The 23740-nt window shown below is 33.9% G+C and overlaps 1 protein-coding gene across 6 annotated transcripts in view; it reads left to right on the plus strand.

Annotated features, from left to right (window-relative positions):
• The window catches only part of LOC143237483 (acetylcholinesterase-like), a 92146-nt gene that overhangs the window by 41147 nt on the left and 27259 nt on the right, over positions 1 to 23740 (plus strand). For 3 of the 6 annotated variants that reach the window (XM_076476779.1, XM_076476781.1, XM_076476784.1), the window contains 2 exons: positions 5711 to 5864; positions 18731 to 20324. In XM_076476779.1, the coding sequence (XP_076332894.1) occupies positions 18766 to 20324 (1559 nt within the window). In that variant the 5' untranslated portion in view covers positions 5711 to 5864; positions 18731 to 18765. The remainder of the gene's footprint in view (positions 1 to 5710; positions 5865 to 18730; positions 20325 to 23740) is intronic. The other 3 variants (XM_076476782.1, XM_076476780.1, XM_076476783.1) reach the window with 1 other exon arrangement.

Here is a 23740-nt window from a genome sequence, read left to right on the forward strand (position 1 = left end):
ATCGAAACACGAATTTAAGCGCATGCTCTGCTTGCTTACTGCTAAGTTGCTAGGGGGTTATATTAAAGAGAGAAACACACAATGATATAATATTTAAGTTTAGTGCACTGCATTTTAATTCACAGAACATAAGTGAAATATTTGGTAATATAGAATTATTTAGTATCAAATTTCAGATTATTCGAAAGAGGAATAACTTAAAATATGAAAACCTACAATTATCAAAAAATACTTTTGCATAATGTGCAGTATCTTGAGTTAGTCCCTAAATTAAATAAGCTAAGTTGTATATTATCGGGATTTTGGCCGAGAACTCCGTTAATAAAAGGGACCCATAGACGACGTATCTAAATTGACTCATAAACCAATATTATACGATATTATACAATATCGTATAATAGTAATATTTAAACATATTCAATCAATTATGTAAATGTTATATGCATCTCTTATATATGTAGTTTCATTCTAAATTATATATATGCCCTTCTTTCATAAATTTAACTTCGTTGTGTTCAATCTGTTCAGACATTATCGATAATAATACAATAAATATTATGTTTAAAAATACTAAAAGTACTTGCAAAATGAAGTACAGTGAATCATTTGCTTCGACTTAACAAATATAGCGAATGTTTTTTTTGTATTTTCTACGTAATGCCGATTTCTCCAATCAGTACCAGGTTGTTACGACTTGAACTGGGTCGATGCATGACTATTTTATGATTGTTATCATCAATATTAAAGAACAAAATAATCGTCCAACAAACACACACACCTATGTTCTTCAATCACGGTGAATTTGGAAGATGTTCATATATTTCAAAAATAGTTATTTTAAATGTTTTAAACTATGTCTACTATACCTAGTGTTTTCAAATTACTAAAACAAATTAAAATGATTTGCTTATTGAACTATTTGGTAAAAGAAGATTTTAAATGTCACACATGTGTTTCTGTAATTTACAGTGTTTAAATTTAAGTAATCAGTTTAAATAATCCAATATGTCTTTTAGTTATTTGTGTTATGTATATTAATATATAACATTAAATGTCTTAAATAGTAATAACTGCATTGGTAAAGTATAACAGACAGTCCTTACGTTAAGAAGCGATTCGAAAGCAGCTTTAGCAGCAAAGATACCCCGCTAATGAACCAAAGCAATTGTAAAAGTTTGTTTTTTGCTTCATAATTTGCCTTACTTATAATTAAGGAACCTGTCATTAATTGCAATTATAATTAAATAACTCAAAGAAGTACCCTGTAAAACGTTAGCAGCTTTAGACAGCTCTCCTGGTAGAAGCTGTTACGTAATGATACTTCGACAACACAAACTGTCAGGAAGTTAAATAAATTACATTCACTGATTATTATCTGTTTTTCTCTTTACTAAATACGTATGACCTCTAGTGTATGCTTGGATTGCACGAGATTCTCCTTCTTCCAGGGTATCTATTATACATGCACATAGGTTAAACAGCAAGGTCAGAGACTCCTAGATTTCAAACATAGCTATTCATAATTTGCAACTGGTGACCAAGTGATCTACTCTTAACCTAATAGGCCTGGCATGGCCAGGTGGTTAAGGCACTCGACTCGTAATCTGAGGGTCCCGGGTTCGAATCCCCATGACACCAAATATGTTCGCCCTTTCAGCCGTGAGGGCATTATAATGTGACGGTCAGTCCCATTATTCGCTGGTAAAAAGAGTAGCCCAAGCAGTGGCGGTAGGTAATGATAACTAGCTGCCTTCCTTCTAGTCTTATACTGCTAAATTAGGAGCGGCTAGCGCAGATAGCCCTTGTGTAACTTTGCGCAAAATTCACAACAAATCAAGGCAAACTTAACCTAATAAAATAATTTACGGTTACAGTTATAACGCCTCTAAGTGCATTTAGTGTCATATCGTGGCTATAACGTCGAACCTGTTCATCTTCAGTCCTGCGTGAGAACCTGTTTGTTTTTTGAAATTGACTTTTACAGTCAGCGGTGTGAGACCAGTCAAGCAAGGTGTGATAATATCAACTCAGAATTAATTTGGATCATCGATAAAATATTCAGTTCTAGACAGGATATAAAACTCAGTATTGTTTGCAAGTTTGTAAAACTCTAGTATATAAACCATCATTTATAATAACTATTAGTAATAACCGTCATTATAAATTTTATTATTTTTTGTATGTATATGAAAATATACTAGTGTTAAAAATGAAAATTGTGTTTATCAATCTTGTTGGCAAATACTAGAAATTTGGTGCGTATTCAAATTTCCGGTTATTTGTAATAGTAATACGTTAACATATGTAATATAATAAATCGGAGATTCGTTCAAAATAAATTATAATATGTAACAAATAAAAAGAACGCAAATATAGTGTATGATTGCGTTTATAATAAAATATATGACTCACTTTTATAAAAATGCATTCACACTACTGGAAAGATATCACAACAAAACGATGAGAAAAAAAACAAACCTGTTTGTGTGTGTTTTCTTATAGCAAAGCCACATCGGGCTATCTGCTGACCCACTGATGGGAATCGAACCCCTGATTTTAACGTTGTAAATCCATGGACTTAAAACATGTTTGAAATTTGATGTCGAATCATTGGTTGTGTCAAGCTGCAGAAACTGAAGACGTGGTTTTTTGAAAGATCAGCTGTTGAAATAACACTGGTCTGTGGTGATTAGATGTGAGGCAAAGGAAAACCAACATTATTAACAGTGTGTGCTTTGTTAGATTTATCTTTACTTTTTGGTTAATAGCAAAAACGAAGGAATGTAATAGCTATAATTGATGTATGTCTAAATACGTAGTGAACGTTGACATTTATTTAATTTCAAAACTGTTAGACAAACAGCCCTAATATGTTTAGATAACTAGCTATAGAACTAATTAGGTAATTAAATATTTAATTATACCATAATTGGAACATTTATCACTTCTATTGCAATAAAAGTACAATATTTAATATTGATATAACTTCTGTCAAATGAGTGAAACAACTAAGAATAGCATAAAAAGTTAATTAGCATAATAATCTAAGTGATATTTTCTACTTACTTTTTATGTTTTAGTCACAGCGTGTTGTTTCGTGTCACGTTATTTTAAACCTCAACTTGTTAACATTGCACCCATTCCACGTTATTCAAGGTTTCGATAAAACTAAGCTATGTGTTGTTGGATTATTTTAACTTCACTTAGTGTACATTGCTCTTGTTATGTTACGTTTCGAAAAGCGTAGAGTTACCCAAGGTTATGTTATACTTTCTGATTCACACACACTTATTTGAACGTTTTTGATCAAACCAGTTGTGGTTTAGTGGTTAGCATATTGAGTTACGAATCAAAATATTATGGGTTTGAGACGTAATGCCATTGGACAAACAAACACAACTATTTTACATTTGTTGCTTCTCGAGGACTAGCTACGCTAGCCATCTCTATTTCTGAAGTAACTTATTAGAGGAAAGACAGCTGGTAAACACCATCCATCACCAACTGATGTGGTGCTCTTCACCAATGAAAATTAGGACAGAACCTCACGTTATAACTCAAACTCTTCACACATACGGTTTGGAAAAGTGAACATGTTTGCATATGGGTTTTGTTTTAGCGACCCTTAGACGTGAGGGAAAAGTATAGAAAAAAAGGATAACCGATTATTTTTTATTTCATGCAACAGTTGTTACAAAGATTGCCGCCACCAAACATACATTTTTCAGCAAGATTTTTTGAATTAGAAATACATTTTATAAAAATGTTTGATGATTAGTGCCACGTTCTAGGGCTTTTCTACTTGTTCACGAGTATTTTCACTCCAATTACATTCGAAATGTATTTAAAGATTAGAAGACGAATAAACTATCGAATTGAATTTCGTTTAAATTGTTGTTGTTTTTTCTAAAGTTTCTTAATATTTAATCGTTAAATTTGTTTGAAATCGTAGAGCATTTGTTACGTAGTGTACCAAGATCTGACAAGCAATTTACGTAAATAGTTCTGAAATCTATGATTTTGTAAAACTTTTTATGACTTAAGCATGCATTGAAACAAAAGTGAAAATGTCTGTCAACTGTCTTATACAGATATCAGGCCTTCACTGAAAAGTTTTAACAGAGATGACGTTTCAAAAGTTATCTGTTTTACCTGACGGACTTCTTTTGCATGGCAACCGGCGAACATTTTTACCTTTGTTTTATTATGAATATATTGCTTAAGTTATCGATTAAGAACTGAAATTATAAGAAATGGAAACCTTCTAGGCTAATGTTGTGTGTATGTTTTTCAACGTTTTGCTTTTCTTTTGATATTACGGTGTTTGCGATCTAATAAAACGACAGTTATTACAAAAAAAAGTGAAGTATCTGTTTTTATAATACCTGTATATCAGAAGGCTATGCATTAGACTGTTGTATGCCAGCCGTTTCAGATCAATAGATCTTTACCTATGCCTAGTGCTTTGAACAAGTCTACTCGAATTTTCTACTGATAATGAGATATTTAACTGCCCTATTTCTTAACTGTACGTTGCCATGGGTAACAAAATACTTCAAATATTTGATTGTTAACAGCCGATATTATTGGCAGTTCTATCCGGCTCTAAATGGTGGGAAGTTTCTGTATCTAGACAGCTTGAAAACCATGATTCTGTGTATGTTATGAGACAATATATATGTGTGTGCAGCCCACACTCTTCGATTGTTATGCGTACGTATTATTGCTATTTGGGGTAATAAAATGACAGTAAAAACATGAAATCAAATAAAAAATGTGTATTTTTTTAAAACACCCTCCTAGGTATTAATAACAAGTAATATAATCTTTCATAGCTTTCAGAGGCGTTTTTAGATGTATTTCAGTTTTGCATATAAAATGACCTACTTGTTTCACATTTTGTTTTAAAGATAAACGACCATTTTGGGCCTATTTTTACTCTAGCACTTTCAACAACTGTCGGGCCTGGCATGGCCGAGCGCGTAATCCGAGGGTCGCGGGTTCGCGCCCGCGTCGCGCTAAACATGCTCGCCCTCCCAGCCGTGGGGGTGTATAATGTGACGGTCAATCCCACTATTCGTTGGTAAAAGAGTAGCCCAAGAGTTGGCGGTGGGTGGTGATAACTAGCTGCCTTCCCTCTAGTCTTACACTGCTAAATTAGGGACGGCTAGCACAGATAGCCCTCGAGTAGCTTTGTGCGAAATTCCAAAACCAAACAATCAACAACTGTAGCAGGAAATTTGATAAACTTCTTCGTTTTGATATTACAATGAGTTACTTAAACTGATATGAGTGAAACAAGTAAGTATATTAAGACCTTGAATTAAATAAGTAGGTAAAATTGTTTGAATATTAAACAGAAGAAAAATGTGGTTGCTTAAACCTCTTCCATACGAAATAGAGAGTATGTGTAAGATTGTCTACGTTTAAAATATTAGAAGTTCTAAAAACATTTTTTGTTATTAAACATAAAGCTATATACTGGTCTACAGGTACGGTGTCTCATGCGGATTTTGAAAACTGCTGCTGATAGTTTTAAGTTCTCAAATTTATACCCATGAGCCATCGAGAGAGAGGTTGATGGTAGATCTATGAACAAAACTGGTGTAAAAAAAATACATGTTGGTTGAATTTTTGTTTTATAAAATGATTTTAACATTGCCATAAAAATACTTTTAAACTGAGTTGAATTCCTATTTTTAAAATTAAGTCAAGACGTCCATTCCGATGATTATTGTTGATAAGAACTAGAAAAACCAGATGGAAATAATTAGAAGAAATTGCAAGCCTATCTTCTACTTGGATATCACACCGAGCTTGTTGAAACTCCTATTCATCAAACATAGAAAACTGATTTCAGTAAGGTATGTTTTGTGTTTTCATATAGCGAAGTCACATCGAGCTATCTACTGAGTCCACCGAGGAGAATCGAACCCCTGATTTTAGCGTTGTTAATCCGTAGACTTACCGCTGTACTAGCGGGTGACATCTTGGTTAGGCAAGTCTTATAAAACATATTATCTAAATCTCATTCAAAATAGCAGAAAAAAACGAATAATGGGGCTGGTCATTACGTTATAACGCCCCCATGGTTTAAAAGGGCTAGCATGTTTGGTGGGAAAAGGAATGGAACCTCAGATTGCGAGTCAACCGCCTTAACCACCTGGTCATACCAGACTCCTTAACGATAAGTAAAAGAGTAGTCGAATTGGTGGTGGGTGGTGAGGAGTAGCTGCCTTCTCTCCAATCTTACTAAAGTGGGATTGCAAAGCCAGCTAGCCCTCGTTTAGTTTTGTATTGCAAGGCCAGCTAGCCCTCGTTTAGTTTTGGATTGCAAGGCCAGCTAGCCCTCGTTTAGTTTTGGATTGCAAGGCCAGCTAGCCTTTGTTTAGTTTTGGATTGCAAGGCCAGCTAGCCCTCGTTTAGTTTTGGATTGCAAGGCCAGCTAGCCCTCGTTTAGTTTTGGATTGCAAGGCCAGCTAGTCCTCGTTTAGTTTTGGGCAAAATTAAAAAACAAACAAACAAGCCAACTGTTACATGTCTCGGGCGTAAACGTAGCTTCTGGGGCTGTTCTGATAGGACAATTTTCGTATTTTGATAGCTCATTTCGTTTATAAACTTATTCAATTCTTATTCCTAAATCAAATGTTTCATATGAGAATGTAGTTTTAACCCTTAAAAACCTGTTTAACATATTTTTTAATAATCGAGCTATTTTTATGTCTAAGTAATTTGACAATTTCAATATCATTAGCTTAGGTAAAGTGTAAAATTTGGCACTAAATTATTGGCTGCATTAATTCCCAAGTAGTTTTACATGAAAGACAATAACTTAAAGCAAAACATAAAATGTTCTTATAATCTGCTAACTTCGCTGTTAGCTATTGCTATGCAAGAATGAAGAAGCAACCCTCTTTTATATATATATATATATATAAACGTAATCATGTACAGCCATTATTCGAAATTTTGAGTTTTCTCTCTCCCGGCAACTAGTAGGAATGCATTACTTGCCTGGCCCCAGCTGAGCACAGTAAATTAGATCTGTATAGATAGTCGATTCTACGCGTGGACCATTATCGCAGCAGACTCTAAAAAAAAAGAAAAAACATAGAAAGCTTGTCAATATGTTGACGCTCTTGATTTATATATGTTGGTTTCTTGTTGGTGATTTGACTTTAAAACCCAAAGAGTTTTATTTTGGTAAACGGTTTCCATTGCACTTTTTAAACACGTAATTATTATAAAAGTCTCGGTTTTCTTTTACTAAAATAACATGTACCCACAGTCTGCGGATACCATGCACTAGTATTTTTGCAATCATATCAAGTTTCTGTTTAGCACAAGTTCCTGAATTTCTACGTTTTTTGAGAAAGTAACAAGAATATTTCCGCGGTCTATCTTGGCAACTTGACTTTTGTCCTAAAGAGTCTTAAATTAAAATGGAACACGTTCTGTTTCTCCTGAATTTTTGCGTCGAGAATCTTTGCAAAACAAAAATTGCTTATTTAACAGGTTGTTTTGCAATACATAAAACAAACATTACACGATGTATTAATCATGCTTTTCTCTTGTAAATTATTTTTATATAATGCAGTGAAACTTTTAAAGGCAAAGTGAACATGTTTTTTGTTACTTTTTTTTCCTGAGGTGGGGGTGAAATTAATAAAACATCCATAGATTAATTAAACCAAAATACAAGCAAAACAAAAAAAAAACAGTACAGAGGCATATAAAACCAAAGTTTTTAAATAGGTTAACTGCTTAGTTTGTTTATTTTTTCTTGTTGAAGTTCGCGCATAGCTTTCCGAGAGCTATCTGCTCTAATCGTCCACAACTTAAAAACAATATATCAGATTTATTTACTACTATCCACCACCATCTCTTCGGCTACACTAGCCGGATAGTGGTATTACCCATCACATTATAGATCTCCACAACTGAAAAGACGAGGATGTTTGAGGACAGGATTCGAACTCTCGCTCTACAGACTGTGAGCCGGACGTCCTAGTCATTGGGTCATGACAAACCATATAGAAGTTTCTTTTGAATTTCGCGTAAAGTGGAAGATAACTAACATAGATAGCCATCCCTCATTTAGTAATGTAAGACGAGAGGCAAAGCAGCTGGTCATCATCACCCACCGCCAACTCTTGGGCTACACTTTTACCAACGAATAGTGGGATTCACTATTTGAAGTTAAGCATAAAGCTACAAAATGGGCTATCTGTACTCTGCCAATCATGAGTATCGACATCCTGTTTCTAGCGTTGTAAGTCCGCAGACATACACCTGTACCACTAGGGAGCAGACCACATAGAACTGAACGTGTGAGAAAAGGAGGATCTAACAATATAGTTTTAAGTATTTTGAAATTGAATAAATATTCAAGAATATTTTCAAGTGTAATGAATTAAATACATAAATTAAACAAATAAAAATAACGACAAAACAGTATTCTGTTATTTAATACTTTTTCTACTATAATTATTCTACAGATAACAATTACCTGTTGTTTATGCTGAACTTTATGCATGAAAACAGTACTTAGTTTGAACAGTATTCTGAATCTAAATGGAACATATTTCCTTAAGGAGATTTACAGAGGATTAGTTTCTCATTTTGGGCATCCATTACTAGATGCAGCATGACAAAGCGTGTAGGTTTGAATGAAATTTTCAGGTTTTGAGAGAAGTTTTCATCGTTGCGTGAGACATGGAGGGGCGTTTCAAATATCGAATCTCGTTTATTCAGAGGAACAACTATTTTTAAGTTTTCTCAGCTATGTGAACAAATGTACTGGATAATATATTCTGTGTTATAAAGACAGAAAGGACGAAGGTATTTTATTTGCTAATTACATAACAGTAAACAAATACCATTCATAAGACATGATGCATATTTTTCATTTATGTTTACTTGATTCTTTCGGATATTCTCACAAAGTTACTAGAAGACTATCTGCGCTAGTTGCTCCTACTTTTGAACGGAGAGTCTAGAAGAAAGGCAGCTAATTAACGCCACCTACCGCCAAATCTTGGAGCACTCTTTACCAACGAACATTGAGGTTGATCGTAATCGTTATAACGATCCCACGGCCGAAAGGGCAAGTACGTTCGGCGACGAGTTTTGATCTGTAGGCCTACAAATTGTGAGCCAAGAATTCTAACCACCAAGCCATGCAATTACACAGCAGTCCTCATCATCAATTCTTGGGGTACGAATAGTAGGATATGACAGTCTCTCTCCTGTAACGCAACGGTGGTCTCTATGTTTGGTGTTTTTTGTTTGTTTATTTGGAATTAAGCACAAAGCTACACAATAGGTCATCTGTGGTCTGCCTACCACGGGTATCGAAACCCGATTTCTAGCGGTGTTAGCCCGATGTTTGGATCGCGATTTTGTAGCAATGAAATGCAAACCAATGATCCTTGGACTTAGAATTCGATACGTTAGCCACTAGGTCACACCTGTTCCCTTTCTGTTCCGTACCAAATCGTATCGGTCATATACAAATATATTTTATACTAAATATTACTGTGTAAGTACAGCAAACTACTGATCACAGTACTCCAACATTTATTACTCATATACTAATGTCTTGTAAATGTTTGCGAAAAACATGCAAACAAATGTCCAAAACTAACATGATAAATATTGAGTATTTTCAACCGTTTCACTAGTATTTTTTTTACACTTACCTCTCTTGTATTACTAGTTAAACGACAATAGGCAAATTATAAAGATTCCATGGCATATACCAATGCAATCTTAAACTATTGCACAAAAAGCTACAATAATAATTTTAAAATAGCAGGGTATTGTTTGAAAGATATTTCTCGGTAACCTGAGCGTCAAATGTTGAATATTTCACCTGCAGTTTAAGCAACTCTAACGTTTTACTTGCTTTAAGCCTTCTTTAATGAGTAAAGGTTTGTTTTAACCTTTCTTCCTGTAAAATCCGTAAAGCTGTGTGTGAAAAAACGTTGAGACTGCTCCTCTAAATGAGTGTGGAAGGAAATACAAAACTTTATTATTTAACAAACCGCAACAAAATAGGGGAAAAAAGTTAAACTCACGGTTTATAAATACCTTTCTGTTTGGACTCGTAACTGCGCAACGGTTTGTTGTAGCAATTTCCACTTCTGCAAAATCGTCCTCAAATAATTAGGCTAAGAACGAGAATAGCTAGAGTTTGTGGTTAATATAAAATAAATCTTTAAGCGGTGCACACATACTACAGTTACGGGGAAGAACAACGCTGTTCAAATACGATCGGCATAATTTGTTTTCATTATTATTTTCTCAAACAGTAATAATAAATGTTGGTGTTTCGGTGGCAAAAACTTGATCTGAAATAACTCATTATGCAGTGCAACTAATGAATGAATTAATCTCGTGATGTTTAATAACACTTTTCAGGAGTTATGTTTTCCTGTAATTTCTATATTTTATAAAGTGTGTATCCTTTAATGGGTGAAACATCACTATTAAACATGTTACAGTTCTAAAAGTTTCTTATCGCTTCATAACAGTCACCCTTAATTTTAATTCAAGTTGAGGGTTTCTTACATATGAAATTTTATCTTCCCCTCTTTAACTTTGGATTAGGTTTGTTTCAGATATTCGCATAAGCTACACAGAGCTATCTGCGGCTGCCGTCCTTAATTTTGAACTGACGTACATGAGGTAAGGCAGCTAGTTAAAAACACCTACCACCAACTTGTAGGCTACATTAATCGAATAGTAAAATTTCATCCTGAAATTTATAACGCACTCACGGCCTCAAAGTGCAGAGAGCGATTTGATTTTGATACAATGGGACGCAACGGTGGACACTCGTGTCCACAGTCCAACATACACACCGGGCTCTATCTTTAACTTCATGAATAATATTTCTTTCTTTTTTTACAGCCATAACAGGCTTATAAACGGACTAGGAATATTGTGGAAAAGAAGTTATGTATTCGAGTGAATTAAACAAAAACTCCACAGTTATATTAAAGTATGCTGTAACTACGATAACAGCTACCAAATAGACTCTTTTAGATTCAACTATTTTGAAATTACTGTCAAGCCTGAGGAAAAGGAAACCTTTTTATTTGATCAAGTGTGAATTTTGAAATAAATTGTTAAAAGCGCAGCCAAAAAAAAAAAATCAAAGCCATAAATTTATATAACAGAATATAAAGTTTCATTCAAATTTCACTACCACTTCTAACCCAAATTCTTAAGGATGGAATATTACATCTTCTGTTCAGAATAATGTTCTCATTAAATATTTAGGATGTTTCTCTAAGTTACATAAATTTGTTTTTGTTTTACCAAAATGAATATTATTTATATTACCTATTTGCTAACCAGGCAGTCAAGCGGAAATCCTTTGTCCCAGTGTAATTAACAGCAGTGAAAATCCTTGAATATTCCATAATTTCAAATATTGTTGATTTTTAACGAGGTAGAAGCTTACACAATTTATGATTACTTACTGAACAATATTTATTGTTTAATCATTTCATTACAGATTCAACAATGAACATTGAAGTTTACACAATAAGGAAGATTCCTTTTGGATCAGAACTATATTTTTTCATTATAAGTATTTTTTTTCATATTGAACTTTCAATAAACATATTGTTACAGAACCGACAGCCGGTGTCTTGGTTAAACTGAAACACATTTGCTCACGTTATTTTTATCAATCTTTATCAAGCTTTTTTAGTTGAAGAGTGAGGAAGTTAATGCCACTCAAAAGACAAACGTACAGAAAAGCGAATAAACTATAATAGAAAAACTGTTACAATAGACTTGTAAAGTTTATAGGCTTGTTTCCTGTAAAGTTTTAAAGTGACATTAAGATAGTTGGAGGGGTGAGATAATTCTAGGGGAAAATGGGTCCTACTGAAAACGTGAACTGGCACCAAGATCCAAATCTATACATACAGCTGGGAACGGCCAACTGTATGTCTACGGCAATCACACATAATAAGGGGTTGTCAGTTTATGAATAAACACTAATATATGTAGTTCTTATGTTCACCAATTGACGAAAGACATAGGCCTGCCATCAATTCTCCGTAACAAAAGTAAAATATTTTATTTTTTAATGAAAATTGGATAGAAAATAACACCAGCGATTTTAAACACGTTATTTTATCATATATTGAAGGAAATAGTACAATAGTTTTTGAAACTTTGCTTTTTATCTTAATGGAAGGGCGTATGGAATAATAGTCATATATAACACTTTGATTTAACATTAAATGTATATCATTTCCTATTAAAATGTACTGTATTATAATTTCCAGTATAAATGCTAAGGAAACGTAACTTGCAGTATAATCCAAATATTTCTTTCGTGTTCAAAAGTTTGTTTTATGGCTTCGAACAAACTGAGCTTATATGTAATAGTACATTTTACAGTTACGCGCTTACATGTATATTACAACAGCAGCCTGAAGTGTAAGGTTTGATATTTCAGTAAGTGTGTTTCATGTTAAAAAATGAATTTGATGATAACTATGAATGTGAAAAGGTTTCAAGAGTAACAGTGAGCGACGGAACTGAATATGAATTTAAGGCTGTTTAAACTTTTGATATCCATGACAAATAGAAAACATTTTTACGTCAGTAAAAATATTATATAATGTTGCAGTCATTATTTTCCGCTATAATTCTGGTTGTAGAATGATGTATAAAGACAAGGTACAAATCAAATAACTGTTGCTTAACGGTACAACTTTATGGTAAAAGTGTATTACTTTATTCTACATGAAACGTCAAAGCTACATGTAGACCACAGGATGTACATGAGGCAAAACAGTTGACTTATTTCATATCTGTTGTTTTGCAAGTTTAGCTTCTAACTGATCAATCCATTAATTCATTTGTGTTACTTTGTTCATTCACTGACACAAATTGTTAAAGTATGGATTAATGGAATATCAAAACCATTATATAAGAGAGGATACACGTTATTTGTTAAACTATATTTTGTTGCACGAGAAAGTTTAAGAAATATCAGTAAGTTACTTTATACTATACAAGCAAAAGTATCCGCCCCCAGTGACAAGAAATATTTAAATTCATCTCTACATTTAAATTATTTCATGGACTTTAAAAAGGTTAATTGTGTTCCACTCTTAGTTTCACTAAGAGCTAAAGCTCTCAGCCACTTATACCGCCCACCCCGATAAATAATTATTGGCCATTTCAGTCATGCTAACAGTCACTCAACAATAACTTACGTTAAACCTACATTTTTATTCTTTAAGTTACATCACATTTTTAAATGTGAATGATAGTATGATGAATTCCTAACAGTTTATTCCAGAATATCCTGTTTGTGAAATAAAATTTGGCATCAATATTATTCATGCATATTCTCTCCTCATTTCAAGTGTGAATGTTGACCTTTGCCCTTGTACCCTGCTTTTACAACGCGTCATAGAAAGCTGCCACCTTAAATACTGAGACAGAACAATAATATTTATGAGATAGCTTGGTGATTTTTATTCATCTTGTGGTTTAATGGTAAAATACGTTTCACTTAGACCGATATATCCACTATAATAATATTCAGGTTTCGTTTGTTCTGAAAATGCACGTACGTTTTATTTCTTAATTTACGTGTAAATATATTTTAGTAGAGATTTTGTTCAACAACTTATTAACAGCTTATCAAAGTTTTTAAAAAATGTGCAACTTTAGGTCATAGGATAACGTTATAAGTATTTCGTTGATAGTAGTAAGTACGGTGAAGTTTATTCGTGATGATGAGAAACCCACTTAAAGTAAAAATGTATCCCAGGACGGCTAGTGTGGGTATTAACACTTTTACTACTGAAACAGAGAACAATGTTTCAACCTTTTTAGGTCATGTTCAGGTTAACAAATGCAAACTGACTAACTAAACTAAATCAGAAAATATATACAAGTTACAATGTTAACCTATCTCTTTATGAAGGCTAAACTAACATTAGGCTTAAGACAAGTAGACTTATAGATTTCGGAGTCTGCGATTAGAATTATTTACTATTATTCTAGAAATCCTGTGTTTCATTTACTGCCACAATAAAGACACTAACTTAACCTAAAATGTTTTGGGGTTTCTGCTAGTTCGGTTGAAATCGTGTAAGATGCAATACAAATGCCCCACATCCACTGGCACAGCGGCATGTCTGCGGACTTACAACGCTAAAAACTGGATTTCAATACCCGTGGTGGGCAGAGCAGTGACAGCCCATTGTGTGACTTTGTGTTTAATTTAAAACAACAACAACAGCAATACAATTGTTAAGACTTATGAATATCCATTAAACGGATTTGATTTTACAGTTGGGGAAAAAAACCTAAAAGTATTTACGAGAAGTTTAACAACAAGAAGTAGTGTGTGATTTACTGTCGTAGGGGTCCTGAGAAGACTTCAAGCATTATCACTAGACAACTTGTCCCATTCAATAAAAACTTAAACATCTCAAAAGAAAGATTGTCAGTAATTTGTTTGTTTTTGAATTTCGCGCAAACCTACAAGAGGATTCTCTGCGCTAGTCGTTCCTAATTTACCAGTATAAGGCTAGAGAGAAAGCATCTAGACATCACCACTCACCGCTAACTCTTGGGCTACTCTTTTACCATTATTATTATTGAGAATAATAAAGGAAAACAAGACATTTTAGAGAATAAAATGTTCTATTTACTGTTAATTCTAAACATACACATACATACGAAGGCAACATAATATATATATATATATATTTGTTATTTAAATATTAGGCAGTGTTCAATTCTTACAAATTCAATTGTATTCACACTATATAAGCTGTCTGTGTAAAAAGATTGGATTCGAATTAGAAACGACATGATATAAGCTTAATTTTTGTGCCTTTTTGATAAATGAAGAGAGAAATTTGAAATAAGAAATTTGTACTTTTTAAAAACTCTACTATTAGACCAGATTAAAGTATCTTATTGGATGCTCAGATACGTTTATCGTAAATTTGATATCAGCTGGCATAAAATGCTGTTTTCCATACAAACAAAACTTATCGGGAAATCTGATAAAGTTTATGATACGTTATACGTGGGTAAGAAAAAGGGCTGAGTCCAGCAAATTTTAGATTAAAACTAAGATATACCATACCAACGAAGAACACGAAAATAAATCTAATGTAAATGGGCAATAACATCATTCTTTTTTAAGTTAAGGTCACACACACACACACACATTTTTTTGGCAGTATGACAAAGCTTACTTTGCTTTTTATTCAGCTATCAACCCTCCCATCATCACCCCGGTATTTTTGCGGCATATATGAAAATTAATGACGCTAAAAATCGAGTTTTGATACTCGTAGTTGGCAGAACATAGATAACCATTGCGTAGCAATACGCTTAACAACAAACACAAGTTATTTAGTTTGCTTTCTTCGGATAATTATGTAGCCTTCAAATTTCACGGTCCAAAACTTCTACTTGAGTAAAATGAACATTTGGTATTTAAATAAAAAAAAAAACAGTTTAAAGACATTGATCGAAAACAAAGTTTCGCAATTTTTTTGATAATGTAATTGATTATATGGATGGGTTTCGATGCATATAGTGAGAAGAATACAGATAGCCAATTGCGTAGGTTTATGCTTAACTGCAAGTAAACTTATTCCAAAAACACTGTAAGAAACAGACAGTTTAAAACCTTGAAAAAAATAAATTTGCGTGTGGATTAAAAAAATTGTCGCCTTTTCAAAACTAAAATGTATTGAACTATTTCTTTTGATCATCGACATTTATTTAATAACTTTCTTTTACTACTTTTATTTAATAAAGTTGTTCTATCGCACATATTGTATCTGTTTATCGGAATATTTAAGAAGATATTTAGTAATTTTTTTAATAATTTCTTTGAAAAATTATAAAGACGTGAACCATCTTTATCCTCAAAAATGCAAATTTATTACATGATTTACAGTGTTTCTTCTGAATATTATTTAGATTTTTGTAATTGAGGTCACAGATTTTCAAACCAGTTATTGTGGTTAAAAATGATCGAATTTAAAATAATTAGCACTTTTCCATTTGGTCTAGTGAAGAGGATACCTGCTTTTCCCCCAGGTAGATATGGTTCGATTCCCGGCACGGGAACCAGCACAGATAGCCATAGTAGCTTTGCGCGAAATTTCAAAATGAACAAGCTAAGCACTTGGTTATTTAACTACTTGAGACATTTATAGTTGAGATAGTGCATTTGGATGTTAAAATTCGAATAATTATAAATATGGAATTCTGGGTATAATTTTGTATATCTGGTTTATGTTTAATTCATTCAGTAACCCTACTGGACGGTAAAAAGTTTTATAATCAATACACTTAACAAGCTATTATATAATTAGTCGGTTAAATGTAGGCATAATAACAGACCGTGGTCTTTCGTATTCCCTTCATTCTGCAAGCTTCAGTGCCACTCCATGACCTATCAGTTAGTGATTTAAAAATACTCTATTCGTTCATTATTATTTTTTCTGCCTCAACTTATAGAGTAACAACTATGAGGTTCACCAGTCATTGAAGGAAAAACTACTCCTCTATTAAAAGACAATATATCGTCACCAACATGTCTTTCCAACATAGTACATGCAACAGGATCTGGAGAGTTCAAGAGAAAGTTTGATTAATTCAAACAATTTTAGGACATAATATAAGCAGATGGAATAACTGATGAAACGAATAGTACAGCCATATGGGCCCTTACTTGCTCTTCAAGTATCAGGTTATGTTAAAATAAACGTAGTTCTTTGCATTATACTAAAAGATTGTACAAAAACTAACAGAAGGTACACAATCACGTTTATGAATAATACATTATATTAGCTTAGTAAAGATACAAACTGAATAGGTGTTAAGACATTGCACATTGTAATAAATAATATTGTTTTAATATTAAGCGACTAGCGCTATATGTTTCGAGGATTCAACAAGTACGATAACAATATCATTCTTCATAAAATTTTGTATATGACAATAAGTTTAAACGTGGAGCTTTAACCTAGTGTGGATGAATGTAAACAATAGACTCTATCTAATATAAACATGTTTTTGTTTTTTCAGATGACACATACTACAAACAACGAGGTCAATATTGGCACAAAATTACTGAATCATAAAAAATGATTCACTAGTACACTGAAACGTCTATTGTATTGTGAAACATTAACCAAAAAACAAACTCTAATTACATTCTAATGAACTGTACAAATGTAATATTAATATTTTGCTTCATAGCATGTTCATTATACTAAGAAATATTCTGTTATAAGAAATTAGGTGAATCCAATATAAAGATCTCGGTAACTGGAGCGATGTAGGAGTTTACTTCCCAAAAGTGCTCGGGTTTCGGATTTTTAAAATTTTTGATCGTTTTATAGCGTATATGTTGGTGTATTTTCTGCTTTGTAAACCAAATTTAAAAGTAAAACATGTTCTCAAAAACATACTTTTAAGGTAATTTACAAATATTTTATTCGTGTCACTACTGGTTGATTCAAGGTTGTGAGGACCCAGGGGCTAATAATTTTTGTGTGCCCTATATTTCATGTAATTTTGCATAAAATAAAATTATCAATTGGCCCCCCATTAACACTATGGGCCCTGGGGCTAAGCTCCCTCTAGCTCCTACCTAAATACGCCACTGCTTGTCATATTTCTTAGTTCGTTGAAACTCAATCGATTTTTTCTTATCATATTGACCCCAGAGGTCATTCAAACAAGCGATAATTTGTGAAAAATAACCTACGCCTGTTTCTGAGCAGTTGGGCTGTGTTTAAAAAAACGACTTTTTGAAATTAATCACACACATTCATCGAAATTCTCTACGTATTTAACTGGCTAGATACATTCACACTCACTTAATGCATAACTTTATTTGTTTGCAGATAATGTATTAATATTAGAACTACAGAATGTCTCCTGGAAAACTGTGATAAAAAGTGAGATCACTTTTTTCAGACTTCGAGGTGTTCAGTAGGTTATTTAATAAACGATTACATGGCAAGTTTGACAACCAATAATAGTTTTCTATGATTCTTCAAAGTTTGTTTGTTTGTTTTGAATTTCGCACAAAGCTACTCGAGGGCTATTTGTGCTAGCCGTCCCTAATTTAGCAGTGTAAGACTAGAGGGAAGGCAGCTAGTCATCACCACCCACCGCCAACTCTTGGGCTACTCTTTTACCAACGAATAGTGGGATTGACCGTCACATTATAACACCCCCACAGTTGGAAAGGCGAGCATGTTTGGCGCGACGGGGATGCGAATCCGCGACCCTCAGATTACGAGTCGCACGCCTTAACACGCTTGGCCATGCCGGGCCCTTCTTCAAAGTATTTAAGATGATTTACCCTACACAAGAAGGCTATTTGCCTGTACAAAATCTGTGTTATTGTTGTTCTTACGTTGACATTTGTTTATTTTGTTTTGTTTCTAAATATTGCAGGTTGTTGAGAAAATACAGTAGTAACATATACTCAGAAATTGTTTCGATTTGGTAAATTTGTTATTTAAATTCAAATGTCAAAATCTCTTTCGGTTTTAATTCTTTCTTTGATTTTTATAGCTTGTATTAAACCAAAATATTCAAATACATAGCTTACACGTTTATAAATACAATTTCCTAATTATTTTGATCTTTGTAATTAGAAAATAATTTTGAATGACATAGATTTTTCTCATTATTCCAGGTTATAGAAACTAGTTATTCGTGTTTAAGAAAACCATGATGACAAAAATACATTTCCGAGAATACGAGATTTCCCAAGATTTATTCAAAACTATGCGTATAGGAGTGGCATTAATGCTAGCCACCTGTGGCGTCCTCTGTTTAGATCATAGTATAATAATGTCGGAAAACACCGAGGTTCGGACTACCAAAGGCTTAGTACGAGGAGTAACCACGCGAATAGCTACTGGAAAATTTGTTGATGTATACTGGGGAATTCCGTATGCAAAACCTCCGGTAGGGGAATACAGGTTTCGTCACCCCAAACCAATAGACCCTTGGACTGGTGTCTTCAGCGCTACTGAAAAGCCCAATAGTTGCTATCAAATTAGTGATACGTTCTTCGGGAACTTTTCCGGCTCAAAAATGTGGAATCCTAATACCCCTTTAAATGAAAATTGTTTGCATTTGAATGTTTGGGTTCCTCGACCTCGACCGACAAATGCTGCAGTTTTGGTATGGATTTTTGGTGGTGGGTTTTATAGTGGAACTACAACTTTGAACGTTTACGATGCTAAAATATTTGCTTCGGAGGAAAACGTTATTGTTGTGTCAATGAATTACCGAGTAGCATCACTGGGATTTCTGTACTTCGGCCGCCCCGACTCTCCGGGAAACGCGGGTTTGTATGATCAGTTAATGGCGTTAGAGTGGGTGCGAGATAACATTGCTTCGTTTGGTGGCAACCCACAAAATGTAACTTTATTTGGCGAGAGTGCTGGTGGTGTGAGCATTGGTCTCCATCTGATGTCCTCCCTCAGCCGCAACTTGTTCAGCCAAGCCATCATGCAGAGCGGATCAGCAACGTCTCCTTGGGCCATACTTGATCACGAGGAACTGATTACCCGTGGTCTGCGACTTGCTGAAGCTGTAAAATGTCCATATGATCAAGAAGATTTGGATGCTGTTATGAAATGTCTTCGAGAAACTGATCCAATGATTCTAGTTGAAAATGAATCTGGAAGTTTTGGTATCGTGGATTTTCCTTTTGTACCAGTTGTAGATGGAGCTTTCATTGATGAACATCCTTCTAAATCTCTCGAAAGAAAAAACTTTAAAAAAACAAATATTCTGATGGGGAGTAATACGGAAGAAGGTACCTTTTGGATCATTTACTATTTAACGGACCTTTTCAAAAGGCAGGAGGACGTATACCCGACACGTGAGGATTTCATAAGGTCAGTGAAAGAGCTCAACCCATACATTGGAGATATTGGACAACAGGCTATTATCTTTCAATACACAGATTGGCTGGACCCAGATGACCCTATTAGAAATAGAGATGCAATCGATAAGATGGTTGGTGATTACCATTTTACTTGCAGTGTCAATGAATTTGCCTATCGCTACGCTGAAACAGGAAACGAAGTGTACATGTACTATTTTACCCACAGATCATCTGTCAATCCTTGGCCAGAATGGATGGGTGTTATGCACGGAGATGAAATTCCATTTGTGTTTGGGGAACCTTTAAATCCAACTAACGGGTACAATGAACAGGAAAAAGTTTTAGCCAAAAGAATCATGCGATACTGGGCCAACTTTGCCAAAACTGGGTAAGTAATATTTCATAACGATTTACTGTGTTATGATTGCTTTGCTTAAAATGAACTATTTAAGCTGCATAGCACGTGCAATTTACTTCAATTTTCTCTTTTTACAATTCTGGTTATATAGTACAATTTTATACGTATTTTTGTTTAATATTTTATTGTAAGAAAAATCTTACGAGCTTTGTTAAATTATTTATAGATTATATAATAAAGCTATCCCTTTTTATACATAGACATGTTTGTTTGTTTGTTTTGGAATTTCGCACAAAGTTACTCGAGGGCTATCTGTGCTAGCCGTCCCTAATTTAGCAGTGTAAGACTAGAGGGAAGGCAGCTAGTCATCACCACCCACCGCCAACTCTTGGGCTACTCTTTTACCAACAAATAGTGGGATTGATCGTAACATTATACACCCCTACGGCTGGGAGGGCGAGCATGTTTAGCGCGACGCTGGCGCGAACCCGCTACCCTCGGATTACGAGTCGCACGCCTTACGCGCTTGGCCATGCCAGGCCCTATACATAGACAGCGAGAAGCAAGAGCTACTATATAACTCGTGTAGTTGATAGTAAAAAGTAATAGAGTAATTGAAACCAATGTAATTATAGCTTAATTTCTTACTATCAATCTAAAACAAACAACGTTCTAAACGAAATAGCTGTTATCTCACTTTGATCATAAAGCTAGTGTTAGCAACATACAACGTTAATAATTTCAGTTTCTTGTGTTTATCCCACGCTGGCATTTCTATAAATGAAGATGAAGAAATATTGTTTCTATGAAAGGCTACTACAAATTTTACAAGAATGTTACCACACTCCTTATTTATGTTATTGATTGTACTAACAAGTTATTATTAAACACTTTCAAGATTTACTGTTTCTTAAGGCCCAAAATACTCAGTTCAAGAAATACAGCAAGATATATTTAAGTTATGAAATAGATAACCAACCTTCCTATATAATTTTTGGTAGACATCGAGGATAGTTAATTATATCGGATTCATGTTTTTTTATGTCTTTAGGGGTAACTACCATCCCCTTAACCAGATATAGATGGTGAATAGCAGTGGGATTGGGAACGTTGGGGACTTTAGCACGAACATCCCTGAGCCCTTATTGAATCTGTATATAATTTTACGTTGTTTTGTCACAGTTTTTTTCTGGCGTGATCATGTATTTGTTGGCGCGAACATCCATAGTAAAAATATTTTTTTATTCTAATTAAAGGTTGTTTTTTTATTTCACGCAAAACTACACGAGAGCTATCTGCGTTAGCCGTCCCTAATTTTACAGTGTAAGACTAGAGGGAAGGCAGCTAGTGATCACCACCCACCGCCAACTCTTGGGCTACTCTTATACCGTCAAATAGTGGAATTGACCCTTACATTATAACGCCCCCACGGCTGAAAGGGCCATGCTTAGGTGTAACAGGGTTTCGAACTCACGACCCTCAAATGGCGAGTCGAGTGCCTTAACCACCTGGCTATGTGGAGCTCGCACAGGTTTGTGTCTAATAAATAATACATGTAAGTAAGTAGAAACATTCAGACATATGCAGTGTATGAAGTGAAACTCTATCTTAAAAATAGATTTAAACAATAAAATGTTATAATAAGTTTTTATTGTAACTCACTTGAAATTTTACTGTTTGGGTTTTATTATTCAGTTGTAAGGTTGTTCAAAATCTTAAGTTTCATCAGTTTTCCAGACAGCATTAAGAACTGTTAAAGTTAATGTTTTAAACTAATCAGTGATGTCGAGAAACCCACTTGTTGAGAAATTTATATGCAAAAACGGCTCGTTTGGGTTGAGAAAATATTTTACATAGAAGAGCGAACAACGTTTCGAAGCCTTACTTATACAACAACTTAAACCCAAAATAAATCAATATAAAGGAACGCCTTTATACCTATATTAATATAATAAAGTAAATAAAATTATGTATTCAAACATCTAATACCGCCCTCTACATTCCGACACTCAGTTACACAACCCCTTTAAAACATGTGGTCAGCTTCCGGTCAGTTACCTCTTTCTTTGTGAACCTGACGATGACCGAAGAAGGTCGAAACGTTGTTCGCTCTTCTATGTAAAATATTTTCTCAACCCAAACGAGCCGTTTTTGCATATAAAAATGTTTTAAACTGTATTTTTATTGAATTGGGCAATGTAGTTTTGCCCACTCACTCACTGGAGCCATTTATCATTTAGACGTGCTCATCCACAATATTCCTGAAGGTAGATTTCTTGTTGCGGTCAAGCGATGTGTGTGGTTAGAAATGAATGTTTATCAGATTCATCCATTTATCAGTGTTCTAAGTTACTGATGGCGTTTGAAAGTCTTAGGGCCACAAACAAAACAATAAAAGTTAGAAACAAATGAATATAAACGGTTATATATCTTCAAACATTAGATGGTTTCTGTTTTATATTATAATTGTTTAACTGTTGTAACTTGAAAATGTATTTAGAAAATTCGAACTCGCGACCCTCAGATTACGAGCCGAACACCTTAACGACCTGGCCATGCCGGGCCTTAAAGTACTGACTAGTACGTTTGTCTTAGTTTTGACCATGAAATTTTTTGTACAGTTCTATTTTTGAATATAGAACAAAAGTTTGCAAATAATGAATTTGCAAGACGATAGTTTTTCTTTTTTGTTTCTTGTAGAGTTGGAAATGTGAAACTTCACAAATATTTTCTAGAACAAACTCAACAGTTTCCAGTAATCAAATATTATGCTTATGTTTCTAATTCTCTATCCTCCCACTTGTTTTACCAATGACGTAACCAAAACTGTATACATTACTGTTTTTCTTTTGTTTACATTTAGTTGTCTAAATTTATTTTAAAATAATTATTTGTTTGTTTTAATATTTTACATTTCTCGGTGTTTTACAAAATTAATAAGGCTGTTTCAACAAGGCTTAGACATCGAAATTTTAAATGCTATAACATTACATCTTTATTGATACATTTATGGAATAAAATCAACTATAACGCTATTTCTCTGCACTTGTTGATTAATGTAAAGTGTAAAGTGTTCCACTCAAGACAAGACAAAAGTGACTCAGTTGGATGAAAATAGACGCAAGGCTATCACTGGTATACTTCTGTCCTTACATCCGTGATGATCGTAACACATTGTCAAAACATCTCAAAACTAATTTTTCCTTTTCTGTTACAAGGATCCACAGACAGCTTGTAAATAAACTATTTGTGTTGTCATACTATCTATAAACGTACAGATATAGTTCGTTTTAAACTTCTGTGGCATTTCGAGAAACAGCGATTAACTCCGCTTGATTAGTAAGGATTACATTTCAATATTTGTATAGCTAATAACAACTGTACAGGTGGTTTACAGAAAGTTATTCTTAATAAATGTTCCTCATGTGACCTATATTAGAAACTGA

The sequence above is a fragment of the Tachypleus tridentatus genome, chromosome 13 (assembly GCF_004210375.1).
Source record: "Tachypleus tridentatus isolate NWPU-2018 chromosome 13, ASM421037v1, whole genome shotgun sequence".
Taxonomy (NCBI): Eukaryota; Metazoa; Arthropoda; class Merostomata; order Xiphosura; family Limulidae; genus Tachypleus; species Tachypleus tridentatus.